Consider the following 24491-nt stretch of genomic DNA (forward strand, 5'->3'; position numbering starts at 1 on the left):
ATGATGGCACAATGACTTGCATGCCTCTAAGGCTCTGTAAAGTGGCACCACAGGGACTTCCTGTACTGCACAAGGAGCTGTCATTGTCTGGGCAATGCACCAGACTCAGCTGGTTAGATATTGATGGCACAGTTTATGTGAATGCACATATTTTACCCATCTGTTACCAAATGTTAATATGTTAAAGAAGCATATCCAGCATCTGAAAGGTTTGGAGAGGTATTTTAACCGTGTTGATCAAATCCTATGCCACACCAAAGGAGGAACAACTGAAATATCTGGGACTCTAAACATCATAGACAATGTGACTGATGATCCACATTGAAAGCTCTCTACAGGGCCAAACCAAAATGTAATTGCACCATTTTATCATGCTACAGAACCTAATGGCCATTTATAGTAAATAACCTACCTACCTACCCAGAAAAACAGACAATTTACAACCGCCAGTTAACCTCACATTCATGTCTTTTGATTGTAGCCGGAAGCCTGAAGAAAACCCACGCAGGCATAGGGACAACATGTACAATGTGACAACTCCACAAGTAAAGACCCCAGAATTAGATGACAATGACAATCCCCAAAGAATCAAGACATGACCTCGGAGTCTCTCTGACTTCTACTGACCTTCTGAGACTACTTTAGCTCATTGTTTTGGTCTCTATTTCTATCACAGGTGCTGAAGGCTGTTACAAACAAAACCTGCAAATGCACTCTGAGCTAGCTGCAAACAGATGAGATTTCTTAGTAGATAAACATTTAGCAGCTAAATGAATGAGCCAAATAGTCAAGGCATTTCCCTCAGGTCTTTGCAGAAACTTAAAGCCGAGCTAAAGGTAGACTTTTTGTTGGATGCAAATTTGCCAAATGGCCTGAAACTCCAAAAGAATGCTAATAATAGTAAATACACTGGACATAGTGGCTTTGTAAAGGGATAACAGAATCTGAGATGATGTGTGTTCACATTTTTTGCTGCCAAAAATAAATTATTGCAGCTTCAAGGATGACAAAGTGCCATCAGCCAAATTCGAGCTTGGACATGTATTTAAAAGATTTAATACCCCCTGATTCAAGAGGGATATTAACTACATAAGAGCATCAGTCTGTTCTAAGTGTATATATTAGGTTGAGTTAATGTAGGCTTTTAGGTTGTATCTATTACATACATCTGATAGTGAGCCATGAACTGTATTTCTAATGTTATTAAAACATAATATTTGTATCACTGTACAGTCCAAAAAGCATAAAGGGCTATAATATAAAAGCATAAAACATCCAGCAATCTTCTCCAAACACCTCCTTCAGTATAATAAACATAATAGGGTTTGTAGCTACGAAAGTGCTGCAGCTGTAAAAGCTAGATACTTTCACCATTATCCACATTTTTTTTTGTGCCTTGACATGACACATGTTCACACTTTCAAAAGACGTGATAGGAAAACAAAGCTAATTCTTGTCTGTAAAGTATGAAAGCATATATGCATTACATTCTGCTCTGTATATAGTAACCACAGTAACCACATTTAGCCATCTTGATGCTTTTGTTTACAAGTAAAATCCTTGTTTACTCGCACTTCTGCCTTCAGATTTTCTAGTGTGAATAAGGCTGACACGGTTGTCCTTTTCTAGTGAGAATGGTACCAATATGAACATTTTAATGTCACGCTCGGGCCCTTGGGACAAAATATGGAAATTTCTTAAAAGTCTCTGGGCTCTCATTAATATCATTATCATCACCACTTCTGCTACTGTCCCACTTCCAATGGTGTGCTAAGGCTTTGTAAAGAAAAAAAACCCTCAGTTTTCTACAATGTAGTGAAGTAACTCTCCGTTATGTGTCAGAATCATCCAAAAGCAAGCGCATCACGTCATGAGTGACATTAAGTTCTGCATCCGCACGCTCGTCCAGCGCTCAAAGTGAGGTTGTGTGAGAGTGTGTGCGTATGTTCCGTTGCATTTGGATGCTGAGTGTATGGGTGTTCCAACCAGCCATCCCCCCTGGAGGTCACTTTGAAATGGAATAGATTTTTCTAGATCTCAGCCAAGGCTGTAGGGAAGGTCACTTCATTAATCACAGCTAAATGCCACTGTCTGCCCGTCTCCCTTCTTAACCAAGTAACACCCCCAGATAACATAATTGATTGATACTAATAATTAATTCTCTTCTGTTACAGAACGACACAGAGTATCATTCAGTGGTGAACCGTTAATTACTTTGTAAAGACTCATTAGGTTAATGCCATAGTGCACTCCGGTGGCACCGGGGGCAAATGGATGTCTTCCTCCAGCAGTGGCCTTTTGTGAAACAAGACGCCCCCCCCCTTTCCCACACACACGTTTCCCCTCCTCTCACTTCCTGTGTTGTTCTACATATCAACGTGTTAGCCTACTTTGACTGCTGATTCAGTGTTGCAAAATGTCATGTCAGATTTTGCTTGAGAAGATCTTGTCAGATGGGTTGAGGCACATGACGGTGGGGGGAAAAGCACAGACAAGCAGGCTCAGCATGTGTGCTTTTTTATTCGTGGGGCATACGTGTATATGTTTGTGGCGTGTAAGTACATGTTTATGTTTGTGTCAGATTCTGTCTTGTTCACATGTAAAAGCCACCAGGCAGTCACGCAGCGCATCTGCATCGCAAGCAAGAGTAAGAGGACACGCCAGGATATTTTATTATCTACCAATCTATGCTGTATGAAAGGAGCTGATGCAATAGAGGCTTTTACTTTGAAAATAATACCCTGTGACATGTTTGCATAAATAAGTGTGTCATTTATTACCGTCTCGTTCAGTCTCACTGTTCATGTTAGAATATTATTAGTGGAGACGTTTGTTTTTCAGTCACTGAAAGCTTTTACGTTTGCTGTTCTGTCTACAGTATCTTTCCTGGGAATAATCTCCTTTGCATGGGAAGTGATACGTTCTTGATTTGATTATGAACAGACGCAACAACTTAGCAGTGAAGAACACAACTGCTGAAAGGCAAGAACAGCATCCTCGGGACCTCCAACAGCGTATGAAATAAAAGGGGGAAAAAAACGGACCTCTGGACTCGTACTGTATAAATCAATTTTATAAAACGAATTGTCCACATATCACTTCGATTTGATCCTTTTCTCTAAACCTGTGGCCAGTTTATGACTGTGGACATATTCTGATCTAAACAAAGCTGCACTGGTCACTAATATGAATAAATTAATAAATAAAAGCAGCATTCATGTGCATTCTAGCTCATCCCGCTAGACATTAGCTCCATCTTGTGGGCTGTATTTAAAAACTTGACTTCTGAGCTGAAGGCTTGACGTGACGTCTTCTCATGTCTCCACACTTACTGCTGTAGCTCCTAATCGTTAGCTGTCAGTATTGTTATGAAACTGCTTTAAAATTTTTATTGCCGTGTTTAAGATCCCCATAAATTAAGATTATTGCAGCTTTTATTTGCAGCTATAAATATTTCATATTTGAGTCTTTGGGTATAGATGATAGTAAATTATACTTTATACTACTATACCACTTCACGGAGTAACATTTAGGTTCCGTACAGTGATGTCAGAAGCTGATATAAGTCACTCACTGGAACTTAATCAAAGTTTTATGTGTGGCATCTCAGAGACCCTGAAAAAAAATCTCTGAAATTTGACATTTCACTGACATTTGCACAGTCAGAATGACAGTGGCTTTCACTACGCAGCTGATGGGAACTATTTTTGGAGATGACCCAGAAAGATTGACAAAATGCAAATAAACAGAGAAGAGCAAATGGATTTATGATCAATATTGGCAGCAGTAGGCAGACAACAGATGTCTGTCAAATTGGGTTTCTCGGCTAAAGTAATTACAAAGAATAAAGTATGCCAAGTTACTTATAATGTGCCTCTCTGGTAGGGGGAATTTAACTAATCAAATGCATATCTCCAAACTCCACAGAAGGGCAGAGGGACAGTGTGTCTGCCAGAATGTATTTAAAGTTACAGTTAGACCATTAAACTAAGTCTGTGCCACATGCTAAATTGTCCTTTGAAGATCACTGGCCCAGCCATTAGTAGATTACTCTTTGAAATTTTGTCCACAGGAGAAAGCCTGTTGTAAAGTACATGCATGAATCTGATATTATGGCATGGATCGGGTGGATTTTATGAAATAGAATGAATGTGAAGTTTATTGATTTCAGGATTACTGTTGCTTACTGTTGAAAAAAAGATCTTAGGTTTGAACCTCCTGCTTTCTTCTGCTCTCCACATTAAAAATATATTGTACGTGGCTCTGTGCGTACTACACCTTTGATAGATAGGTCACCAATTTTCAAGGAGTGTGTGTTGTAAATGGCTTCTGGTCCGTGATGCCTTTTTATGCCAGTTTTATTTTAAATTCTGGTTCTATTAACAATAAAAATAATAGTAGACAAATATATATTTTGGATCAAGAAAAGCTGTAAAGGTGACCAGTAATTTTAAAATTTCTTTTAAAATTATGGGCAACCATTACAGAGTCCTTAAGACTGGTATAAAATGTAAATTTTCCTTAGTTCTTGTATTTTGCACAATTTAAAGTCTATTTCATGGTTTCTAATTGATACCTGTTAATCTACCAAAGAGGAAATAAATGCATTAATAACAATCTGTGTGTCAGTGTTGATTGCATTATAACAATATTCCCTAGATGGTAGAAGAGGATCTTCTAGATCTTGCATATATGTCTCTTGAAGGTCAGACTATAATCAAATAACACACCCAAGTTTCTGACAGCTGATTTCATGTAAATGCATAAAAGACCAAGGGAAGACTTGGTGCTTGGAAGCAGCTCATCTGAACCAATGATAAGAATTTCTGTCTTAAACCAGTTTAATTTCAAAAAAATGTGCACAAACCCTATTCTTAATATCAGTTAAGGCAATTTGTAGGGCTTGAGAGGATAGTTGAAACGGTGGAGATCGACCTGTGTCATTGGCATAGCAGTGAATGAAATGTTGTTTCTCAGTAGAGAGCATATGTAAGGGAAAAGGGATAGGTCCCAGTATAGACCCCTGAGGAACTCTACTATTTAGGGCAGAGTAAAGAAAGCTGTGGTCATTAATGGAAACAAAACATTTTTGATTGGGCAGATATGACCTAAACCACTGCAGAGCATCCCAGATATACTAACCCAGAGGCCTCTAAATTAAAATTGTATGGTTTACTGTATTAAATGCTGCATAAGTCAAGTAGCAGATTTTATATTCTGTACTTAACACATTTAAATGAGCTTAGGTAAGTGTTACTGCTTTTTGGTGCATCAGTGATTTATTATCTCAGAGAGAGTTAGCTTCAGTATAAAGTGCTTTGTTTGGGGGTGTTTGGCCATAGTTAATTTGTTGTAATGCTTTTGTTATGATTTTTCTGGCCTTGTTAACATTAGAGCATGTAAGAATATGTATTATTTACTATACTTTTAGTCATACAAATGCTGTAGCTGTAACACCTACTCTGTTGGTAGGTTCAGTTACCTGTACTTTGGTCCAGACAAATATATTAAAGTCCTGGACACACTATCATTAACATGCATCCCATTTAATTGTTCCCCTAACTTTAGCCAAAGATTTAAACAGAGGCTCTGATCGAGGGTCTTATTGTTTTTTTCTTTGAGAATAAAACATTTCACCCTGCTTGTTGAGAGCTCAGGGTTTCTCTTGAAAATTTAATCAACTACTTTGATTATATTTTAGTGCATTCTGGGTTCCTCCTGGTGCATGGCAATCCCCAGCAGTTCTTGGAGGATGAGGAATTGACACCATTGACTGAACCCCATGCTCACCTGACCTGAATCCAATAGAGCACCTCTGCAACATTATATTTCATCCGATGCCAAGAGGTTATACCTCAGACTTTCAAGGAGCTTTAATTACGATTACTATTACAATTTTGATAACTGTTGACTGTCTTCCCTACACATTAAATGTGTATGACCCTTAATTGACCTAACACTTCCTTAAACCTGATGGGGCCTGCTGACTCTCATTTAATTCCCCGTCCGCACTTAAGACAGAGAAATGACATTGTCCTGAGGCAAAAAGTCACAAAAAATGTTATTTTAAACAGCTGAAATCAAAATCTGACTTCAAACTACCAAATATAGTTCTTCAGATGTTCAAGTACATCCACATATTTTGAACATAGTTATTTCTATTTATGTATAAAAATGATGTTATTCTTAGCAGTAGCTGATACTGCATTCCATGTGAATTTGTTTCCTGAAAGGACTGCCAGGTCAAAGGTCAAACCCTCTTCAACTTCTCATTTTAGTAAACAGTGTTGTGTCTTGTGTCATCAAACAGAAAAAAATAATAAATACAAATTTTAGGGGACAGCGTAAACCAAAAAATGTGGTTTGTTGCCCCAAGGCAGCACCGTGCCATAGAGGGCTAATGTGTTGTGATGTGACGCCAGACTACAAAGTGTTACAGGATATGGTGGTCTGTTTTTATCTTTTTTGAAGCATTTTTTCCAAAATGAAAAAAATAAATGTTTTGCTTTCTTTGCAAGCCCCTGGGAACTTGACTGGAAGTGAAGGAGAAGGAAAATATATATATATGTATATATTTTCCTTCTCCTTCACAACAACCACTAATTAAAATACAAAACTGTTCTTACAATGTCAGAGTGTCTAGTTGGATTTGATCACATGGTTTGCTTGGCTAGGCTCACTTAAAGAAAAGAGAAGGTAATGTTATTTCTTTAAGGACAAAGTAGAAAGAACTCCTATGGAGAGTATAAATGAAGATTGCATTCTGCACAAGATACCAAGGACACCAGTCACACAAAAGAAAGAAAGAAGCATAGAGATTGAGCCACCTGGAGAGCATAAAGCCTGACAGCCAGTTAAGAGCGAGGTCCCAGGACAACTATTGATCAGATAAAGGAAAGCCTTAGGGAACCGAGAGGACAAGGGGAACAACAAGCAGAGAAGCTGAACAATGCTTTCTGATTGACAGAGAGACAAAGTGATGCTCGTGTACTCATGTCTAGGATAAAGGGGGGTTGTTTTAGGGCACAGTATACTCAGCAGAGTAGTAAACACTATTTTTAAGCATTGCCATTAAAGCAGAGCTTCCCAAAGTGGGGGGGCGCAGAGCCATTGCAGGGGGGGGCGTGGTATGAAAAGGGAAAAAAAAGAAGAAAAAAGAACGCTTGGACACTGCTAGCATAATGGACAGGTTTTTTGACGGGGCGCCCACACAAACGCAAAGCAGGAGATGAAGCATCGCTGAATATGTTTCCAAACTAACTTCCCTCCAAGCCAAAGACTAGAAAATATGGTGAAGCATGTCTTCCCTTTGGCTTCACCTGCACAAGTGCCAAGGTAGGTCTCCCCTGCAGAATTGGTTTTCCCTTGGTCGGGAGCACGCGCTGGGATTACAGTATCAAACATTCTTGCTTTTTAGTTCACAAACACTTGTTGTAATAACTAACTACTCCTGACATTTTGGAGATGTTAGCTCTTTATACAGTAAAGTTACAGCGCGATACAAATAATATCAGGCTGATCCTGTTGTAATTTGTTCCCCCTGTCGAAATCACGGAAAAACAGTGTTCCACAGTTGTTTATGTTTTTGAACCCATTTTGCACAGAGAGGCATTTTTTGATTTGATAACAACGTTAAATATTATTACACAGGGAAAAAAAACAACTATACGTAAAATAATCACACCGTGACGCCTCTGCCTTTCTAAATGGAGGGACAGTAACTGCATGTGTAAATGTAAGCATATAAAAACACAAGATAGTCAGATTAACAGTATTTTGTCTCTATCTGCCATTCTACAATTCATCTCATGTAAACAATAACGTGGCGCACAGCGTGACGTGAGTTTGGGAACCACTGCATTAGAGGATAAACTTAAAGTAAGAATAATCTATTATTTATGCAGTCTAGTATAGTATATTAGCCTCAAATGAGGCATAGACAAAGTAACCATATTCTAATTAATGAATTAATGACTAAAACTAATAGTCACCATTCAAATGTGTTCTAAACTTTCAAAGGTACCTGGTTTATTGACTTTCAATAAACAGCTGCATCCATGAATACCAGTAAAACAGGTCATCTGCCTCACTAAAAAGCACAAAAGTACAACAGAGCGGCAAACACAAGCAAGACATAGAAATCTTCAGCCTTAACTAGAAGGTGAGTGATTGTAGGATTGCACACAGGTGAGTGTCAACTCGATTGTCTCCAGGTGCGCACTTTGTTGAAACGCATAAGCAGAATTACTCACATGCACATGCACACACACACACACACACAATGATATAGAAGAGAAAGATAGAAGGTGTGCTGGCACAGGAGAACTAGAGGATCATGACACCTTTGTCTTCATGCTCCTGCATTGTCATCATATTAATGTTATGCTGGGTAATAATTGTGGGTTCAGATTTAGGTGCTAGCTACATCCCGATGCAAGATGTCATCATGCAATGCTCTTCCTACTGTCAGTTGATGTTGATCCGTTGAACACTTACATCTGTTTAATGGTGTTAAATATCCCAATTCTTTGATCTTTGGGCTGAAGGAAGAACAACACTCGGTGTATAAATGTTCAATCAACAATCTCTTTATTCCATACAATTCTCATTATTCCATACAACACTTTTGAGCATTAACCATCCGGACGGGAGATATGGACAGGAGGGTGTCCGCCAGATCTCTTATAGCTCCCCCCCCCAAAGTCATAAAACCTAAACATCCACATTCTTTCTCTCTCAGTGAGCCTAAGTTATGACCTTGGCTTCCTGTGCAGTATGTTCTGTTCTTTCTAATCAGACAAATAAGGCCATGATTCTCTGAAAACAGTATTTCTTATAAATCAGCAGTATAATGCATCATAAAACAATGTCATTCATTCACAATAAATCAGCAGTCTAATGTAATACAAATCAGTCTAATAAATGTAATAGTTATCACCTTCTTCTAAGTCAGGAGAATAATGCAAACTAAAACTACATAATGATTTCACAAGCTTTAATTAGAGGTATAACATGGCATAAAATAGTATAATAATCTCACAATGGACGTATCATACACTATATGGTCAAACATATTCACTCACCCATCCAAACAATTGAATTCAAGTGTTTCAATCACTTCCATGGTCACAGGTGTAGAAAATTAAGCATGCAGACTGCTTCTATAAGCATTTGTGAAAGAATGGGTTGCTCTCAGGATGTCAGTGAACTCCAGCGTGGTATTATGATAGGATACCACCTGTGCAACAAGTCCAGTCTTGAAATGTCCTCATTATTAAATATTTCAAAAGTGGCACAAAGTGGTAGACCACATTACATCACAGAGCAGGCTCAACGGATACTGTGGCACAGAGGTTGCCAACTTTTTGCAGTTTCAGTCAGTAGAGACCTCCAAACTTCATGTGGCCATTAGATTAGCTAAAGAACAGTGTGTAGAGAACTTGATGGAATGGGTTTCCATGGCCGAGCGCAATATAGAGAAGTGGAGACATGTTCTCTTGAGTGATGAGTCACGTTTCTTCATCTCAAAATGTGATTGACAAGTCTGGGTTTGGCAGTTACCATGAAAACAGTACTTGTCTTACTGCATTTTGCCAAGTTTAAACTTTGCTGGAGGGGGTGTGGGGTTGTTTTTCAGAAGTTGGGCTCAGCTCTTTACTTCCAGTGAAAGAAACTGAAAATATTTTGTGCAATTTCATGCTCCCGACTTTGTAGGAACAACTTGGGGTATGGCTCCTTCCTGTTCTAGCATGGCTGTGCGCGAGTGCACACAAGCAAGGTCCTTAAAGACATGGATGAGTGAGTTTGCTGTGGAAGAATTTGACTGGCCTGCACAGAGTCCTAAACTGAATTAGAGCAGCGGTCTCCAACCTTTTTTGCGCCACGGACCGGTTTATGTCCGACAATATCTTCACGGACCGGCCTTTAAGGTGTCGCAGATAAATACAACAAAATAAAACTAGTACCGGTACCGAAAAAAAGAAGATTTATTCATAACACACGTGAAAAGACCAAGGAAAACCGAGTTAACAATAAAAACGATAACAAAATAACGCTGAAAACCGATAAAAACCCTGAAAACCATACATTTCACACCTGAGCCTCAACTCTCGTGGCCCGGTACCAAACGACTCACGGATCGCTAGTGGTCCGAAGCCCGGGGGTTGGGGACCGCTGAATTAGAGCATACACTTCAAGGCTGGCCTTCTCATCCATCATCAGTGCCTGACCTCACAAATGTCCTTCTGGAGGAATTGTCAAAAATTCCCATAAGCACACTCCTAAACCTTATGGAAAGCCTTCCAATGAGAGTTGAAGCTGTTGTAGCTGCAAAGGGTTGGCCGACACCATATTAAACCCTATATAAGAATAAGACTGGGATCTCAGTTATATGTGTGTGAAGGCAAAAGGGAAAATACTGGTAATATAGTGTATAATAATGTTTCCCTCATACTGCCTGGGCAGCTGAAAATGGGCAAAACTAAAATGTGCTCCTTCTACTCAGAGATGAAAGAATCAGTAATGCAGTGCCTCCATGAGACTCACATATATGGTTTTGTATGAAATGACTTATCAGCTAGTGCAGGGGTGTCAATATGCCAGATCTGATCCATCATGGCAGTTCAGTGCACCCTGCTGCATAACTTTGCAATATGTATAACCTGCAGACGAGGTGAGCGCTGTTTGTTGTGTCAGGAGGATCATTACAGGAGGCTTAGAATTAGAATTTGTGTCATGAAAATGGTTGTCTGAACTTTTAATTTCATCTGAGACAGAGATCTGACTCATCATTAGTTTCACAGACGTCTTACTTCCTTAATTTACCACAGTACAGTTTAATGACTGAATGTGGAGAAGCACACATATGGTTGAAATTGTAGACATAATCTTCTTGAGAAAAAATCCTCTCAGGATGACGTGTCATCATCTTAATGGTCCTTATACTTTTCATATAGTACAACAATCAGGTCCAGTTTTTAACCTTGTTAGTGTTAGTCTGCTTTGCAGGTCAGATGACTAAACAGAGGCTGATAAGATTAGGTCTTAAAGCTCTAGGTGTTTGTATTTACGCCAAAAAAAAAAGGCTGCAGGGTAGCTTTTGAAAGCAAGAAAGTTTAACAGCTGGCCAAATGGCTGAGTCATTGGCATTGATTCATGACCCTTTCAGCGCTCACAGGTACATTATGATCAATTTGTGCTCTGCAGCAGAAACACTTAAAAACAGTCACATCATCCCTTTTGACCAGCCAAAACAGAAGGGCTTCACTGACTCATCCTGAAAAGGTAATACAGGTCAATATATATATATATATATATATATATATATCTCACTTCATCCAGCTAAATCATTGCATTTGGTTATTCCTGCGATTGTAAAACTGTAGTTTTAATAACACTTTATTAATAATTTTTTATTAATACTTTGTCTCTCAGTATATCTTCCCCTCCTAATCAGTTCTTTTAGAAAATGTGATTGATTTATTGAAATTTTCTTTATTGATTTAGAGGTAAAATGCTGATAGTAATATGCTATCAATACTTAAACTCTAATTTTGTTGAATAAGTTGTGAAAACTAACACATGTCACTGTAACACACAATTCCCACTCAGAAAGGGAAAACACACTAGAGAGCAGATCCAGGGGTGTAGGGTGCTTTGATGACACCCTACATTTGCAGACTTTAACAGTTCTAATACACTGGTGCTGAAAATCGGGCACAAAAATATTTTTTTTTTAAGTTAAAATGTATGTAAAATGTACATAATATAGCAGTAACAGGTTATGAATTTTTAAAGCTACAAAACCAACATATTGTATAGAAAGTCAAAATCTCCAGGCTTCGTGTTTCCGTCGATTCCTGTATGTGTGAATGGGGCCTGCTGTAGGCTGTCATGATTCACAAACTTCTGGCAACGTACAGTAATTATTCATGACAAATGACACCTACTGTGTGTGGGTGAGAGTACAACGAGTCATGTCGACATGTTTCAGCAAGCAAGCCGTCCGCTCGTCTGATTCTTTACACTGCTAATTTCGTGGTTTTAGCAGGTTTTTCAGTTATGTTTCCACACATTGGATGGAGGTTTCATTTTTTTCTGATCAAACAGTCTTCTACAAAGCAACGCCTACATCAGGTTATGCTTGTACAGACTAACTAGTTGCTTGCAAACAGATGCCTCATACTGGTACTGAGGGCGCTGTGTAAAGGGCGTCAGAGGATTACACCGGAAGTTGCTTTTTGCTTTCAAAGTAAAGCTTCATTATAAACTATGATCAGATATAATAGTGTTGTAAGATAAAAGTTGAGTCTTAAAAAGAACATTTAACAGTTTGGTTTATCGAGTAGATTGCTTGTATCACAATTAGCGGCCCTGCTGAATTTCTTTCTGTTTTTTTAATGAGCTCTCTATAATATATTCAGTCTATATTTATCAATGATTGCTGACGTCCTCTCGCATTAGCTTGCTAGCTGCCTGTTTTATTCTTGCGTCACTCCCACGCAGCGACGGTTGGAAATTATTTTGAAAACTGTTAACGGAAGTGGGATGTAAGGCGTAATAGCTGGTGCTTGAACAGCGAGTGTTTTGCTTTACCTTCTGAGCAAGTGACAGGCACACGGGAGGAGGGAGAAGTTTTTTGTAGCTTCGCTTGCTCCTCTTCATCATGGAGACTCGGGCACATTTCACCCGTGAGGAAATTAACAGCACGGTGTGGGAAGTCCCGGAGAAATACACGCACCTGAAACAGATAGGGACCGGGGCTTACGGCTCGGTGTGGTGAGTGATTTATCATTTACTGTGCACTGTAAGAAGTGTGTGTCGCATTTGGGTCTCATTCACGTTAGCTACACTGGCTGCACACAGTGTGTAGTGGGCCTGCGTTATATCCTGTACAGTCTAACATAGAGTGGTCGCACAACCAGTCAACTCGTAAGCACCTAGTGTCATATTATAGCACGACGACCACACAGCCCGTTATGTGGACCTACAGTCTTATATATGTTTACCTGCAGTAGGAGTTATGATTGAAAGTCTGTATTAAAGATGGCCACTTTCCATTTTCATGGCATCATACAGTTACTTACAGGATACAGTTAAACACCAGAATGACTGTTTACGTAAAAACGTGCAGCAATTTAAATGTTTTTTCTCTTTTTTGTTTTGGGTTCTTTTTTTGTTGTTGTTGTTGTTGTTGTTTTTTTAGCAATACAATTATTTTTGCAGGCTTACATAAAAATGGGGGATCGGGTGTCAAACCATTAAGGAAACTAGATACAGCCAACATCACTTATCATTGCTTTTTTACAACTTCCCTGGTTTTTATTTGGCTGACTGGATACATACAATCCCTGATTAAGGTTTCTAAAATAATTTCTGTTTGCACATTTAGAATGCTTCAAGTTTAGTCATATAGCTGCCTTCATAAAATGTTAATAACTGTAAAGAACCATTTGAGAAGAGCTATTCAGAAAGCTCTAAAGCCTATTATTATATTAATATGTCATGAGGGATAAAATGTGCAAATGCTGGAACAGTGGCAGATGTCAAACACACAAGGCCATTGCTACGTTTCATATTGCTGTCACGTAAGTGCTCTTAAGAATAACCAAAGGTCAATATTTTTTGAAGAAAAAAGCCAGCCTTTTGCCTTTTATCCATTATTGTGTACATTAACCCTTACGTTATTGTTGAAATCACTGATTTTCTTCACTGTCAAATGTGCCTTCCTAATGAACTTTACCACACAGTTACTATATACATACAATTGAAATGAACGGAATTAACGGATAAATCTTAGTAGGTAAAATTTTGAGAACCTAGATGAACGGCGAAAAAACTCTTTACTGACCTCAAAGCTCCTGTTGTCACAGCAGCAGTGTTCAGGCATGCTGACTAGGCTTTAAGCATAATAGTGTGGGAGTTATGATCTGTTAAAAAGCTCAGACTGGTCGACCTTTAAAAGAAGCAGCATCTCATGAACACCGTGAACATTATCTGAACCTACCTGTAAATGGAGGAGGGAAAGGAAATAACAAACAGAAGCACAGCCTGCAGTTTCATGTTTTTTGTTTTTTGTTTTTATTGTAGCTATTTGCTTGGCATGGATTAGCTGTTACATGTAAAGCCGGCTGTAATATCTGACATTACTGCATCAGTGTTGTTCACAGCACACAGTGAAGTGTGCAGTGTGTGTTGGTGGATGCGGCTCCAAATAGCCTAACAAGCCTGTCCTCCTACGATTTGGTGCCCTGCAAACATGCACGTCAAGAGCTGCCAAACATTCACATATTGATAACTCGGTAAACCACAGACCACCACACATTTAGAGAATGAGTCCCACGTACAGTATCTCTATCTCACATTATCTGTGCTTTTGCGTTGTGTTTCATGCACAGCTTCTAAGTGTGAGTGAAACCCCAAAAATAGACTATTCAGTCGTTTTCAAATGGTGAACATTATAGTGAGACTAAAAGGTCCAAGCAACAGCAGCCAGCTAATGCCTTATTACATTATCGTTCCCAACAGCTCAGCACTAAATGAGAAGAATAAAGAAAAGGTGGCCATTAAAAAGCTCCACAGGCCTTTCCAGTCAGAGATCTTTGCTAAGAGGGCCTACCGAGAGCTCCGACTGCTCAAACACATGAAACATGAAAATGTGAGTAGACTATACACTATGCATACTCAGTCGCTTTTAGGAAGTTGTGTTTTTGGCATTGTAACAGCTCTGTGATGCAGTAATATTCTGTAAATGAGCCATTGCTTGTATGTTTTAGTATTTGTCACCTGCTTCTTTCATTCCAACTAGGTGATAGGACTTATCGATGTGTTTACACCTGCCCTAAGCCTCGATGACTTCCAGGACTTGTGAGTATTCTTCATCTTATTAGCAAACCGCTCGGGGAAAGGCAGACAACACTTTAAATAATCTGCAGGTTCAAATGGACTGGTGCTTATACAGCACTTTTCTAGTCTAATTTAGAATTCAAAGCACTTTTTACTATTAAAGCCTCAGTCACCCAGCCTCACACACACACCCACGCACACACACACACGCGCACACACACAGTTATAAAAGCACTTTTTTCTATTCCTAAGTGTTTTCTTTTCTTTTTTATCATCAACAATTTTTATTTATTTTATTTTAAACTTCAATAACAGAACTTAAGGATAAATACATAAATAAATAGTTTAAAAAACAAACAAACAAAACAAAAACCAAAACAAAGGGAAGTTATCCTATTCTTTCTTCGCACACCAATCCCGACACCACCACTCTGTCATTACTCCTCTGTTCTTCAAGTTACAGAAAGACAGCTTGTAAAGGGGGACCAAATACAATCATATTGATGCAATTTGTCTAATAAACCATAAGTCACTTTTTCGTAAGACACTAACTTAGCCATTGTCATTAGCCACTCTTCATAGGGAGGGGGGTTCTTTTTCCGTCAATGTCTTAGCAGGATCCGTTTGGCCGTAGTAAGAGCCAAAATAATCCATCTTTTTGTATTACTGGAAAAATCTTCATCAGAAAGCTCTGTGGTTATACCAAGTATGGACAGTTTTGGTGAGATACCAAATCTCTTTACCCTACCAAATTAGTTGTATTAAGATGATGACTGCACCCATGATATTTTATATTTTATCTAATATTCCATTACACATTCCAGATAAGTATTTCAAAGATCTAGTGTTTTTGATCCGGCAGTTTCTTTGGGGTAGCTCACCGCACCGTTTAAGTATTAAGAAACTTCAAGCGAGTGCAAAACAAGGAGGTTTTTCATTGCCTAATTTCCAATGGTATTATTGGGTGATGAACGTGAAACAACTTAGAGCTTGGTTACGTACTGCACCAGTTAAACCCACCTGGTCCCATATAGAGACAGAAGTTAATGGCGGTATTTCTCCTTGGATGTTTGATACCAGTCATATCCCTAAGCTCTTTTCTAACATTTCCGCACACACTCAAATTGCAATGGCTCCATCGGGGGTAATTAGGGGTTCAGTATCTTCCCCAAGGATACATCAACATACAGACTGGAGAAGGCGGGAATCAAAACACCAACCTTCTAATTGGTGGATGCTCTGCTCTGCCTCCTGCCACAGTCGCCACATTAGCATGGTGCACATGCTGTCAGAGATCTGTTTTTCTCTTTAAGCACTCGACACTAAAACTCTTGGAGGAATGCAGTACTTGCAGAAAAAATCTGTGGGGGTTTTCTAGTTTAGAGTGATTAGGGAAAAAAATTATTGTCAGGATCATATAAGATTACTCTGTGAGACATGTTGCGACATCTACTTGTAACGTTAAAGAAAAATATGACAACTTAATTTTTCTTTCACTTTCCAGGAAACATGTGAGCATGCCTGTGAAAGAGCCTTTCCCACACTGAAAGTGCACTTTCTGTCTACCTTAAAGAGGACATATTGTCCTTTAATTATCATGTATTATTCAGTGGGGGGAAATAATTATTTGATTCCCTGCTGAATTTGTAAGTTTGCTCATTTACCAAGAAATGAACAACCTATAATTGTTATGGTAGTTTAATTTTAATGGAGACATTTGCTTTCTCACATGCACAGCTAAAATTTAAGCTGCTGCTGCACCACATGAGGAGACTCTAAAAAAGGTGGGAGAATATTTTATTTGGAACTTATGTAAACATACGGAAGTCCACCAAGCTCTTTGGTCAAAGGGAGACAGGACAGATTACAGCACAGACAGGGTGTGGAAGTTAAGAGTAGGATGACTTGCTGAGGCAGTGTCGTATATCATGTTTGGACTGTTAGGCTGAGGTAATTACTTTACTCTCTGCCTCAGGGTTGTCTCACTGCACCTCTCTTCCTCTTTTTCCCCCCCCAGCTATCTGGTAATGCCTTACATGTTTACTGACCTGTCAAAGGTGCGGGGTCAACTCTCAGAAGACAAAGTCCAGTTTCTTGTCTACCAGATGCTTTGTGGACTCAGGGTGAGCCAAAGATGATCTCTACCAAACTTCAGAAATGAACTTTATTTATATTCCAATTTAACTGTTTAACAGAGTCATGTCATAATAATATTGTTGTATATGTTGTTCCAAAATTTATTGGACAAAGACGCGTTTTTTTGTAGTTAGCCTCTGTACACCACCACCTTCATCTTCAGTTGCTAATTGGTTTATGGGGTCTTCCTATTTATATTCAATAGCTTAAAAAAGCCTGCTCTGTTGGGTTGATATTAGGTGACTGACTTAGATGTCTACATTCTTTGCCTTGAGAAACTCCCATTTGTCTGATTAGTTCAGCAGAGTTTGGCTGAATCAGAGCAGAGAGCATAGCCCTGTACACTTCAGAATTCATCCTGTTGTTTCTATCAGCAGACGACACATCATCAATAAACACTAATGGTCCAGTTTCAGTGGCAGACAGACAGAAGGACAGACAGATTGATGCATACTCTGTCAATTTCACAAGGGAAATTACTATGATACAGCTGCAGGATGAAGTCTAAAAATACTATATTCTACAATAAAAAAAAACAACATTGTTAAAAATACCTTATAATTTGAGGTAGTGCCAAAAAATTATATTTACAACAGTAATTTAAAAAAGGGAAATAAAAAGTTAAGATAAAGCAAAGTTAAAGGACAAAAGATTGGGATTGTGCAAAAGTGGAAATGGCATTAATAATTAATAGTGTATACAATACAGAAACGTATGATTGGAATCTGTCCTGATAGGTGTGTCATTCTGACCCAAAAAATGTTTGTCCAGAATTTTTATAGGCTCTTCTAGATGTTTTCTGGCAAAGTCTAACCTGACACACGTGTTCTTAAGTCTAGTGGCGTACAATTTGTTGCAAAATCTCTGTATTTCCATTCATGAGGGATTTTCTTGATTATCCACTTTTAAAAAATGATACAGCTGCTTTCTCACGAGGTTTCTTGATTTGGCTCAATGTTGTGAAGCTGTTTTCAGCCTCATGTTGGCCTCTGTCACTTGGGCTGTCGTGTTTAAAATGAGAGTGAAAAGCTGTGAAATACAAATTCGACTGAATCAATGTCACATGTTATTTCAAGCCTCACCTGGGATGAAGTTGCTTATGATTCAACTGTCAATTTGGTTTGAGCCTCAGAATATGGAGGACTGTGTATAACCAATGCTTTAATTCCTAAACAGTTAATGCAACACTTCTTTCAAACCCTTTGGATTAAAGCTGAAAGACTGCAATCACATGTTTTGCTATTTATTAATAATAAAAGATATAATAACAGATTATTAATAATTATCATAAATATTTCATGATTAGGATTTACCTGACTGTATGTATCATGTAGCACATATACTTACAGAGAAATTACAGGAGAGTTAGCCTTTTTTGCTTTAAATGAGTCAATGAAACACACAATGCAATGGATATAATTATTAACAAGCCTAGTTGTTAATTAAAAGGTATTTGCTGTGTGGCCAAACAGTTATTCATCAAACTCCTCTAATAAAACTTTACTTTGAATTTAGCCTAACTAGGCCTGGTAAAAAATGACAACGTAAACTAAAGTGTTCCTGCTCTGTTTATTCCTTTGCAGTACATTCATAAGGCTGGGATTATCCACAGGGTAAGTACAACTCATTGTCCCATTACAGGAAGCTGAGCTATTTTGGGAGTACCTTTTTTCCTGTTTTATGATAAGTTGACTTTTTCAGGTTATTGTCCATAATAAAAATGATAACTTTATCTATATAGCACTTTTAAAAATCTGTATCACAATGTGCTTCACCAGTGTAACACAATAAACAAAGCACTGCACAAAATTAAAAAAAATGAAAAATTTCCGATCAATAATCTGTAGCGAGAAATAGGCGACTTCCTCAGGTCGGAGGAAGTGACTCACTTCTCCGACCTGATTTCCTCACTGTTAAAAATTGTAATCTGTGCAGGATTTTGTACCGCACAATGTTGTGACTCAGATTGCAGATTTGGCATTCCTCATGTTCTTTGGAAATATATTTTGTAATTCATTTGTTAAGCAGTCAGATGAAACTGTGCCCAAACAGGTAGGATGACTTAACTCCTCTAATGCGTGTGCATGTCTGGAGCTGTTAGGTCACACCCTTTAACTCCAGTTCCAAGACGTCAAAGACCTGTCGGTAAAGTAAGAGCCACTTTTGGCTTCCTTATTCAGACTGGGTTGCTACAGCAGGTAGCTCCGCATGTTTGGTGCGGCAGATTTTTATGTTCTTCGTGACACAGCCCCAGAGGGATGTGTGTCCACTCCTGAGTTCAAACCAGGGATCTTTGGCTTGTTAGACAAATGTGCAAATCACTACACTGTGAAGTGTTACCCTGCTGTTACTCCTATAATGCTTGAAGCAGATACATTTTTATCAACACCTACTGACAGTGATACACTTCTCACACCTTATGTTGCAGCACTATCTGCAGAGTTGAGGCAGTGTGTCTTATAGTCATCTTGTAGTTGAGTCACGATATTGAAGTCCTTGTTTTAAGTCCCCACAACATTCATGTGTTTGAGTTCAGCTGAGCCATGTGAGACCACAGGAAGCACGTGCACTAAAGCTCTTACTGGCTCTAGTAAGCGCCTGTGGTCCAATCACTGTAATTTCTTGTTAATTACTATTTGGACTAAGTAACCGTCATTTGACTCATTTTCTCTAACAGGATCTTAAGCCTGGAAACTTGGCTGTTAATCAAGACTGTGAACTAAAGGTATGTACTTTCTGCATTACTGCATATGAGAAGCAGTGAGATGATAGGGCAGCACCGGCAGCAGACACAGTAGGACTCAGCAGTCGATGTAATTAACAATATACAAGAGGTAGAAGAAGAAGTTAATTTACATACAGTTGTGCAAACCTACTCGAAATAATCCTGAAACTATAGAATCATTTATTATTGTTTATATCAGATTGCCATATATATGTATGCAATATTTTATGTGTTTCATTAAAAGTAAACAGCATGTGAGACACTAAGTACATGTTTGAGATTGTCATCCGTTTCATTGCTGCTGATACAGATCCTGGACTTTGGGCTGGCTCGCAGTACTGATGCTGAAATGACAGGCTACGTGGTGACCCGTTGGTACCGGGCGCCTGAGGTCATTCTGAACTGGATGCACTACACTCAGACTGGCAAGACAATTGTAGCTGTTACATATTCTTTCCCACCGTTCTCTCTGTCGTCTAGAGTTGGCCTCTTGGTGCTGTGACCATTTGTTGTTTGTTACGTGAAAACGTCTCGGCACTCCAGCTTTCATTGTTGCATGTATGGTTCTTCAAGGGTCAGCAACTTTTGTAATCCTGTTCCTAGTTCCTGACAAGTATTTGAAGTTGCATGGATGTCATCTTGAGAAAAGAAATGTTTGGGGGTTTTTTTCTCCTCTTAATCTGTTGACACAGATGGGTCTGACAGTGCTGAGACTCAGTGACAGAACTGTCACTGCAAACCCAGGATTTATGTTCCTTTAGGAGATAGTGGTTTTTCATTTTGTACATAGCATCCACAGAGTGGAGTGTAGCTGCGAAAGCAGCTCTGACAGGTTTAGGATAGTATTACTCACTGAATATTCCCCCTTTCAAAGCACACAACATATTCAGCTCTCTGCTGTGAATAGGAACTGTGCTCTGGCATATAAATGCCACCTTCCTCATTCCTGCTGCACTCAGCTAAACATATAACCCTCTTGATGTTATGTATTCTTCATGATTTCTCACTAATGTTACTTTCCTTTGGTATTTCTTGTAGTGGACATCTGGTCTGTGGGCTGCATAATGGCAGAAATGATCAATGGAAAGACCCTTTTCAAAGGAAAAGATTGTATCCTTTCTTCAGCTTGGTCCATTTACTAAACTTTACCAGCCTGTGTGATAAATAATAAGTTGAATAATGAATGTCAGTATGCAAAGAGAAAGGTATCAAGCACACTGTGTGAAATCCATTTAAACCTTTAATATCGCTTTATTAAACCACTGTAATAATATAGGAGATGGAAAGGTGCTTGATGACAAGCTCTATAAATAAGACACAAAATCAAGCACAAGAGGCAGTTACAGTATATTAATACAGAGCAAAAGCGGCATATTTCCCGAGCCAATTTTTTTCCCCTACCTTGTTATAAATGCTCCTGCGTTTGTTATATTTCTCTTTTATGTTCTTATTTTGCTTCTGATGCACCGAACTGATTTATAGCTCTGCTAGGAAATAAAGACATCACAGGTGGCTTTCATTTTCCTTTATTATTCTGTTTTGCATGCCTGCTTCATATCTCTATGTTCTGCTCACTGAACCACGAATGTAACAGTAAAAATCCTTGATTCTAATCTGTTTGCTATAAGACATGGACCAGCTGACTCAGATCATGAAAGTAACTGGTGTGCCCGGGCCAGAGTTCATCCAAAAGCTGGACACTCCAGAGGTAGGAAGAACAGTATGTGTCTGTCATAAATATGCAGTTATGCACCAGGAGTACTATCTGCACAGAAAATTTTACAAATGTCCATTGCCTTTAATGTTAAGTATTTTCTTTATAAGTGATTTCTCTCAGAGTGAGCATAAAAAAAGCATCATATCTCAGAAAGCATTTGAGCTGTGGTGCACTAGATCCTTCACTGAAACCCATGAAATTAGCATACAAAGTGAAAGTTCCACCGACAGCCCTCGTAGGTAGAAATGTACAGCATACTGCAACCTACAGTGACATATGGGAAATTTTGCTGTCATGTCCTTTTTTTCTTTACCAGATGTGAGTAGTTAAAATCTAGAAATTGTCCTGAGGGTGGCACTAGAGGAACAGTCAAGGCATTAATAAAAGCCTGTAGTAGGATGCATTAATAGGAAGGAAGTTAAGGCTTTTGGAAAGTCCTGTTTTGCAACTCTATAGGATTTTATAAATGGCCTTAGACTTGTTTTCAGCACAATGCTAACAAGATGGCTCACATGCACAAGTGACGAATTGAATATACAGTTCCATCTTTGGAAGTCCTATTTGCACAAGGACTATGTAACTGTATATGAGTATGAAATCAAATATAATTCTATCTTTGGATTTATTTCGTTTTTGCAAGGTGAATAACAAACAATTCAGTTTTACAACATGAAACAATCAGCCTGTCTTTGATAAATGAAGACCTGTTTTATTATTTCATTTTGTAATCACAGTTAAACTAAATCATTGTTGCCATACTTAAAGATTGAATAACAAATATTCTGTGTCTGGGTATTTGTGTTTGATATCTTAAAACAGGCCAGAAATTATGTCAAGGGACTTACTCGATATCCCCGAAAAGACTTCTCAATGTTGTTTCCCAGAGCTAGTGCACATGGTGAGATGCACCTTTTTTTCACATTTATATCCTTTTTTTTAAATCACACTTTTTCTTTCTTTCTTTGGTGTTTTTCTTCTTTGTATGGCCCTGTTAATGAAAGCTTTTCCATTTTCTGGCCTGCTAAGTGATAAATATTCACTTACTTTTTCAGTTTCATGGTTTTTGTATCGTAGCAAACTGGTGCATTATTCCACACTGCTGACCTTTTGTAGGGGTTGATCTGCTGGAGAAGATGCTTGTTCTGGATGGAGATGAGAGGCCCACAGCGGAACTAGCTCTAGAGCACCCATATTTTGACAACTTGCGGGACCCCGATGATTTCCCCAAACCACTGCCATATGATGACAGTCATGACAATGACACATTGTCCCTAGATGAATGGAAGCGTGAGTGGAAATCTTACTATGATAATCATGTCTGTATGTCTCCCCCCTAACTCCTCCTACATGTGTTAAACAATCTGTATGAAACTTACTGTGTAGACTGCCTAGGGTACCAGGATTATCAACATCTATATAAAACTTTTGGGAATTATTTTCATAACACTCAAATCTTTACAAATCCGTATGCTGATCTCAAAACGAATGGTGATATTACGTCTATGTTACGTATGTATTTTTGTTTGTAACTCATTTTTGCTAACCAATTTTTAATGCAGTGGCTCTTGGGGGCCACAGGAATGTGCTATTATGCATTTCTATAAATAATTGTTCATCAGACACTGACGCAAATAGTGCCTGTTGTTGATTTTTGTCTTATACAATGAATACATAGCTTGCAAAGAATAATAATAATAAATATATGTATACATTATGGATTGGGGGGTTTTTTTTGTTTATAAACAGTCATTTTTGCTTCCTTACTATACACGGTGATATAATAAAGATAAAAAGATTAATATTAATAAATGAACATAATGCCATCATATATTTTAAATAATGTACTTTATTTAAATTGACACCCCGTTCCCTCTTTTTAATTTATTCATTTATTTATTTATTTTACACAGGATTGTGTTTCAGGGAGGTGAAAAGCTTTGTGCCATTCCCACGGCGGGACTCCAAGAGGAAAAACACTCTGACCATGTCTCCATGATCTGATGAATGTCATGTAATTACTGATGCCCCAAACAACAAGCATACAACCAATTGTGCCCTTGTATATTCTAAGCCTGGATTCATTATATATCTTTTACTCAGTTAATATCCTGAATCAGTGTTCAAAAGAGTAAAACTGTATCGTCCCCTTTTTTACGTAACGTGCAACTGTTTGTTCATAGTGTTACACATTCCCTGTCAGTGGATTTTGGTGTGGATTTATTGTAACTAAATGCTACAGGGTTTCTTGTAAGATTTACTGCAATGTTGTTTTCCAATTAAAAAATTCGACATGATGTGGCCTTTCTCATTTGCACAGGAGGCAGCTGAGTTGAATCATCTGTGACATTGCTTTAATATACACTGGACTGGGTTGGTACATTAAGAGACTGTATGTGTATTCGTGTATCATGAATATTGTTTCACAATGCAAGATAAATATGTATTTTAATACACATTCTTGACAGTAATTAATGACTGTGCACCTCTGTGCACATGCTTTGTATATCCAAAGTGACTGGACACATGTACGTTAGTAAATCGTCCACATATTGTTGATACCCGGGTTTAAATGAAAAACTACCCTTTTCACTGACCCTGTGATCTCGCGCGCGAAAATCGTGGTCTAGTGATGTCAGGGGGATGGCTAAACTTGTCTCGGTTGACTGTTGTCAAGGTAGCCCACAGGTTGCTCGAAAAAGGAAGTGAGCCAGTTCTCTCTCAAAATAAATGAATGTAATCGCGTTGGAATGCGATATTCCGACTTTTATATCAAACAAGCTCTACAAATGGCGTGTGGTACATTTAAATCAGATAACACATATATAAAGCAATAAGCATTGTAAGTACAAGCATGAGAAAGAGTATCCCAACCCCAGATACTCAGAACTACGTCTCCCCCAACCTAGCGCATTTGTGTACCGACTACTATTTTTCCTTAGACTGCAATGCAGTGAAATACTCTTAAAAGGACATGTTAGATTGGGAAAAGGGTAGATGACATAAGTAGGTGTTATTCAGAGTCGTGTTTGTGGCTGAAGAAAATGCACTCGTTCAATCTTGGACATTATT

The 24491-nt window shown here is 38.5% G+C and overlaps 1 protein-coding gene across 1 annotated transcript; it reads left to right on the forward strand.

Moving 5' to 3' along the window:
* The first annotated feature begins 12533 nt into the window (after window positions 1-12533).
* Window positions 12534-23716, forward strand: mapk13 (mitogen-activated protein kinase 13). Its single transcript, XM_006785298.3, has 12 exons — window positions 12534-12777; window positions 14527-14656; window positions 14807-14865; window positions 16862-16967; window positions 18564-18593; window positions 19658-19705; window positions 20016-20130; window positions 20744-20815; window positions 21334-21413; window positions 22242-22320; window positions 22536-22709; window positions 23333-23716. Exons 1-12 carry the CDS (start codon window positions 12665-12667, stop codon window positions 23416-23418), a joined length of 1092 nt encoding a protein of 363 aa, XP_006785361.1. The 5' UTR covers window positions 12534-12664; the 3' UTR covers window positions 23419-23716.
* Window positions 23717-24491: the final 775 nt, after the last annotated feature.

Source organism: Neolamprologus brichardi, chromosome 20 (genome assembly GCF_056152115.1).
Source record: "Neolamprologus brichardi isolate AB-2024 chromosome 20, ASM5615211v1, whole genome shotgun sequence".
NCBI lineage: Eukaryota > Metazoa > Chordata > Actinopteri > Cichliformes > Cichlidae > Neolamprologus > Neolamprologus brichardi.

Coding starts and splice junctions, on each gene's coding strand:
- mapk13 (XM_006785298.3), top strand. CDS start 12,665: ATGGAGACTCGGGCACATTTCACCCGTGAGGAAATTAACAGCACGGTG. Junction 14,657..14,806: donor AACACATGAAACATGAAAAT/GTGAGTAGACTA, acceptor CATTCCAACTAG/GTGATAGGACTTATCGATGT. Junction 22,710..23,332: donor GTCCCTAGATGAATGGAAGC/GTGAGTGGAAAT, acceptor TATTTTACACAG/GATTGTGTTTCAGGGAGGTG.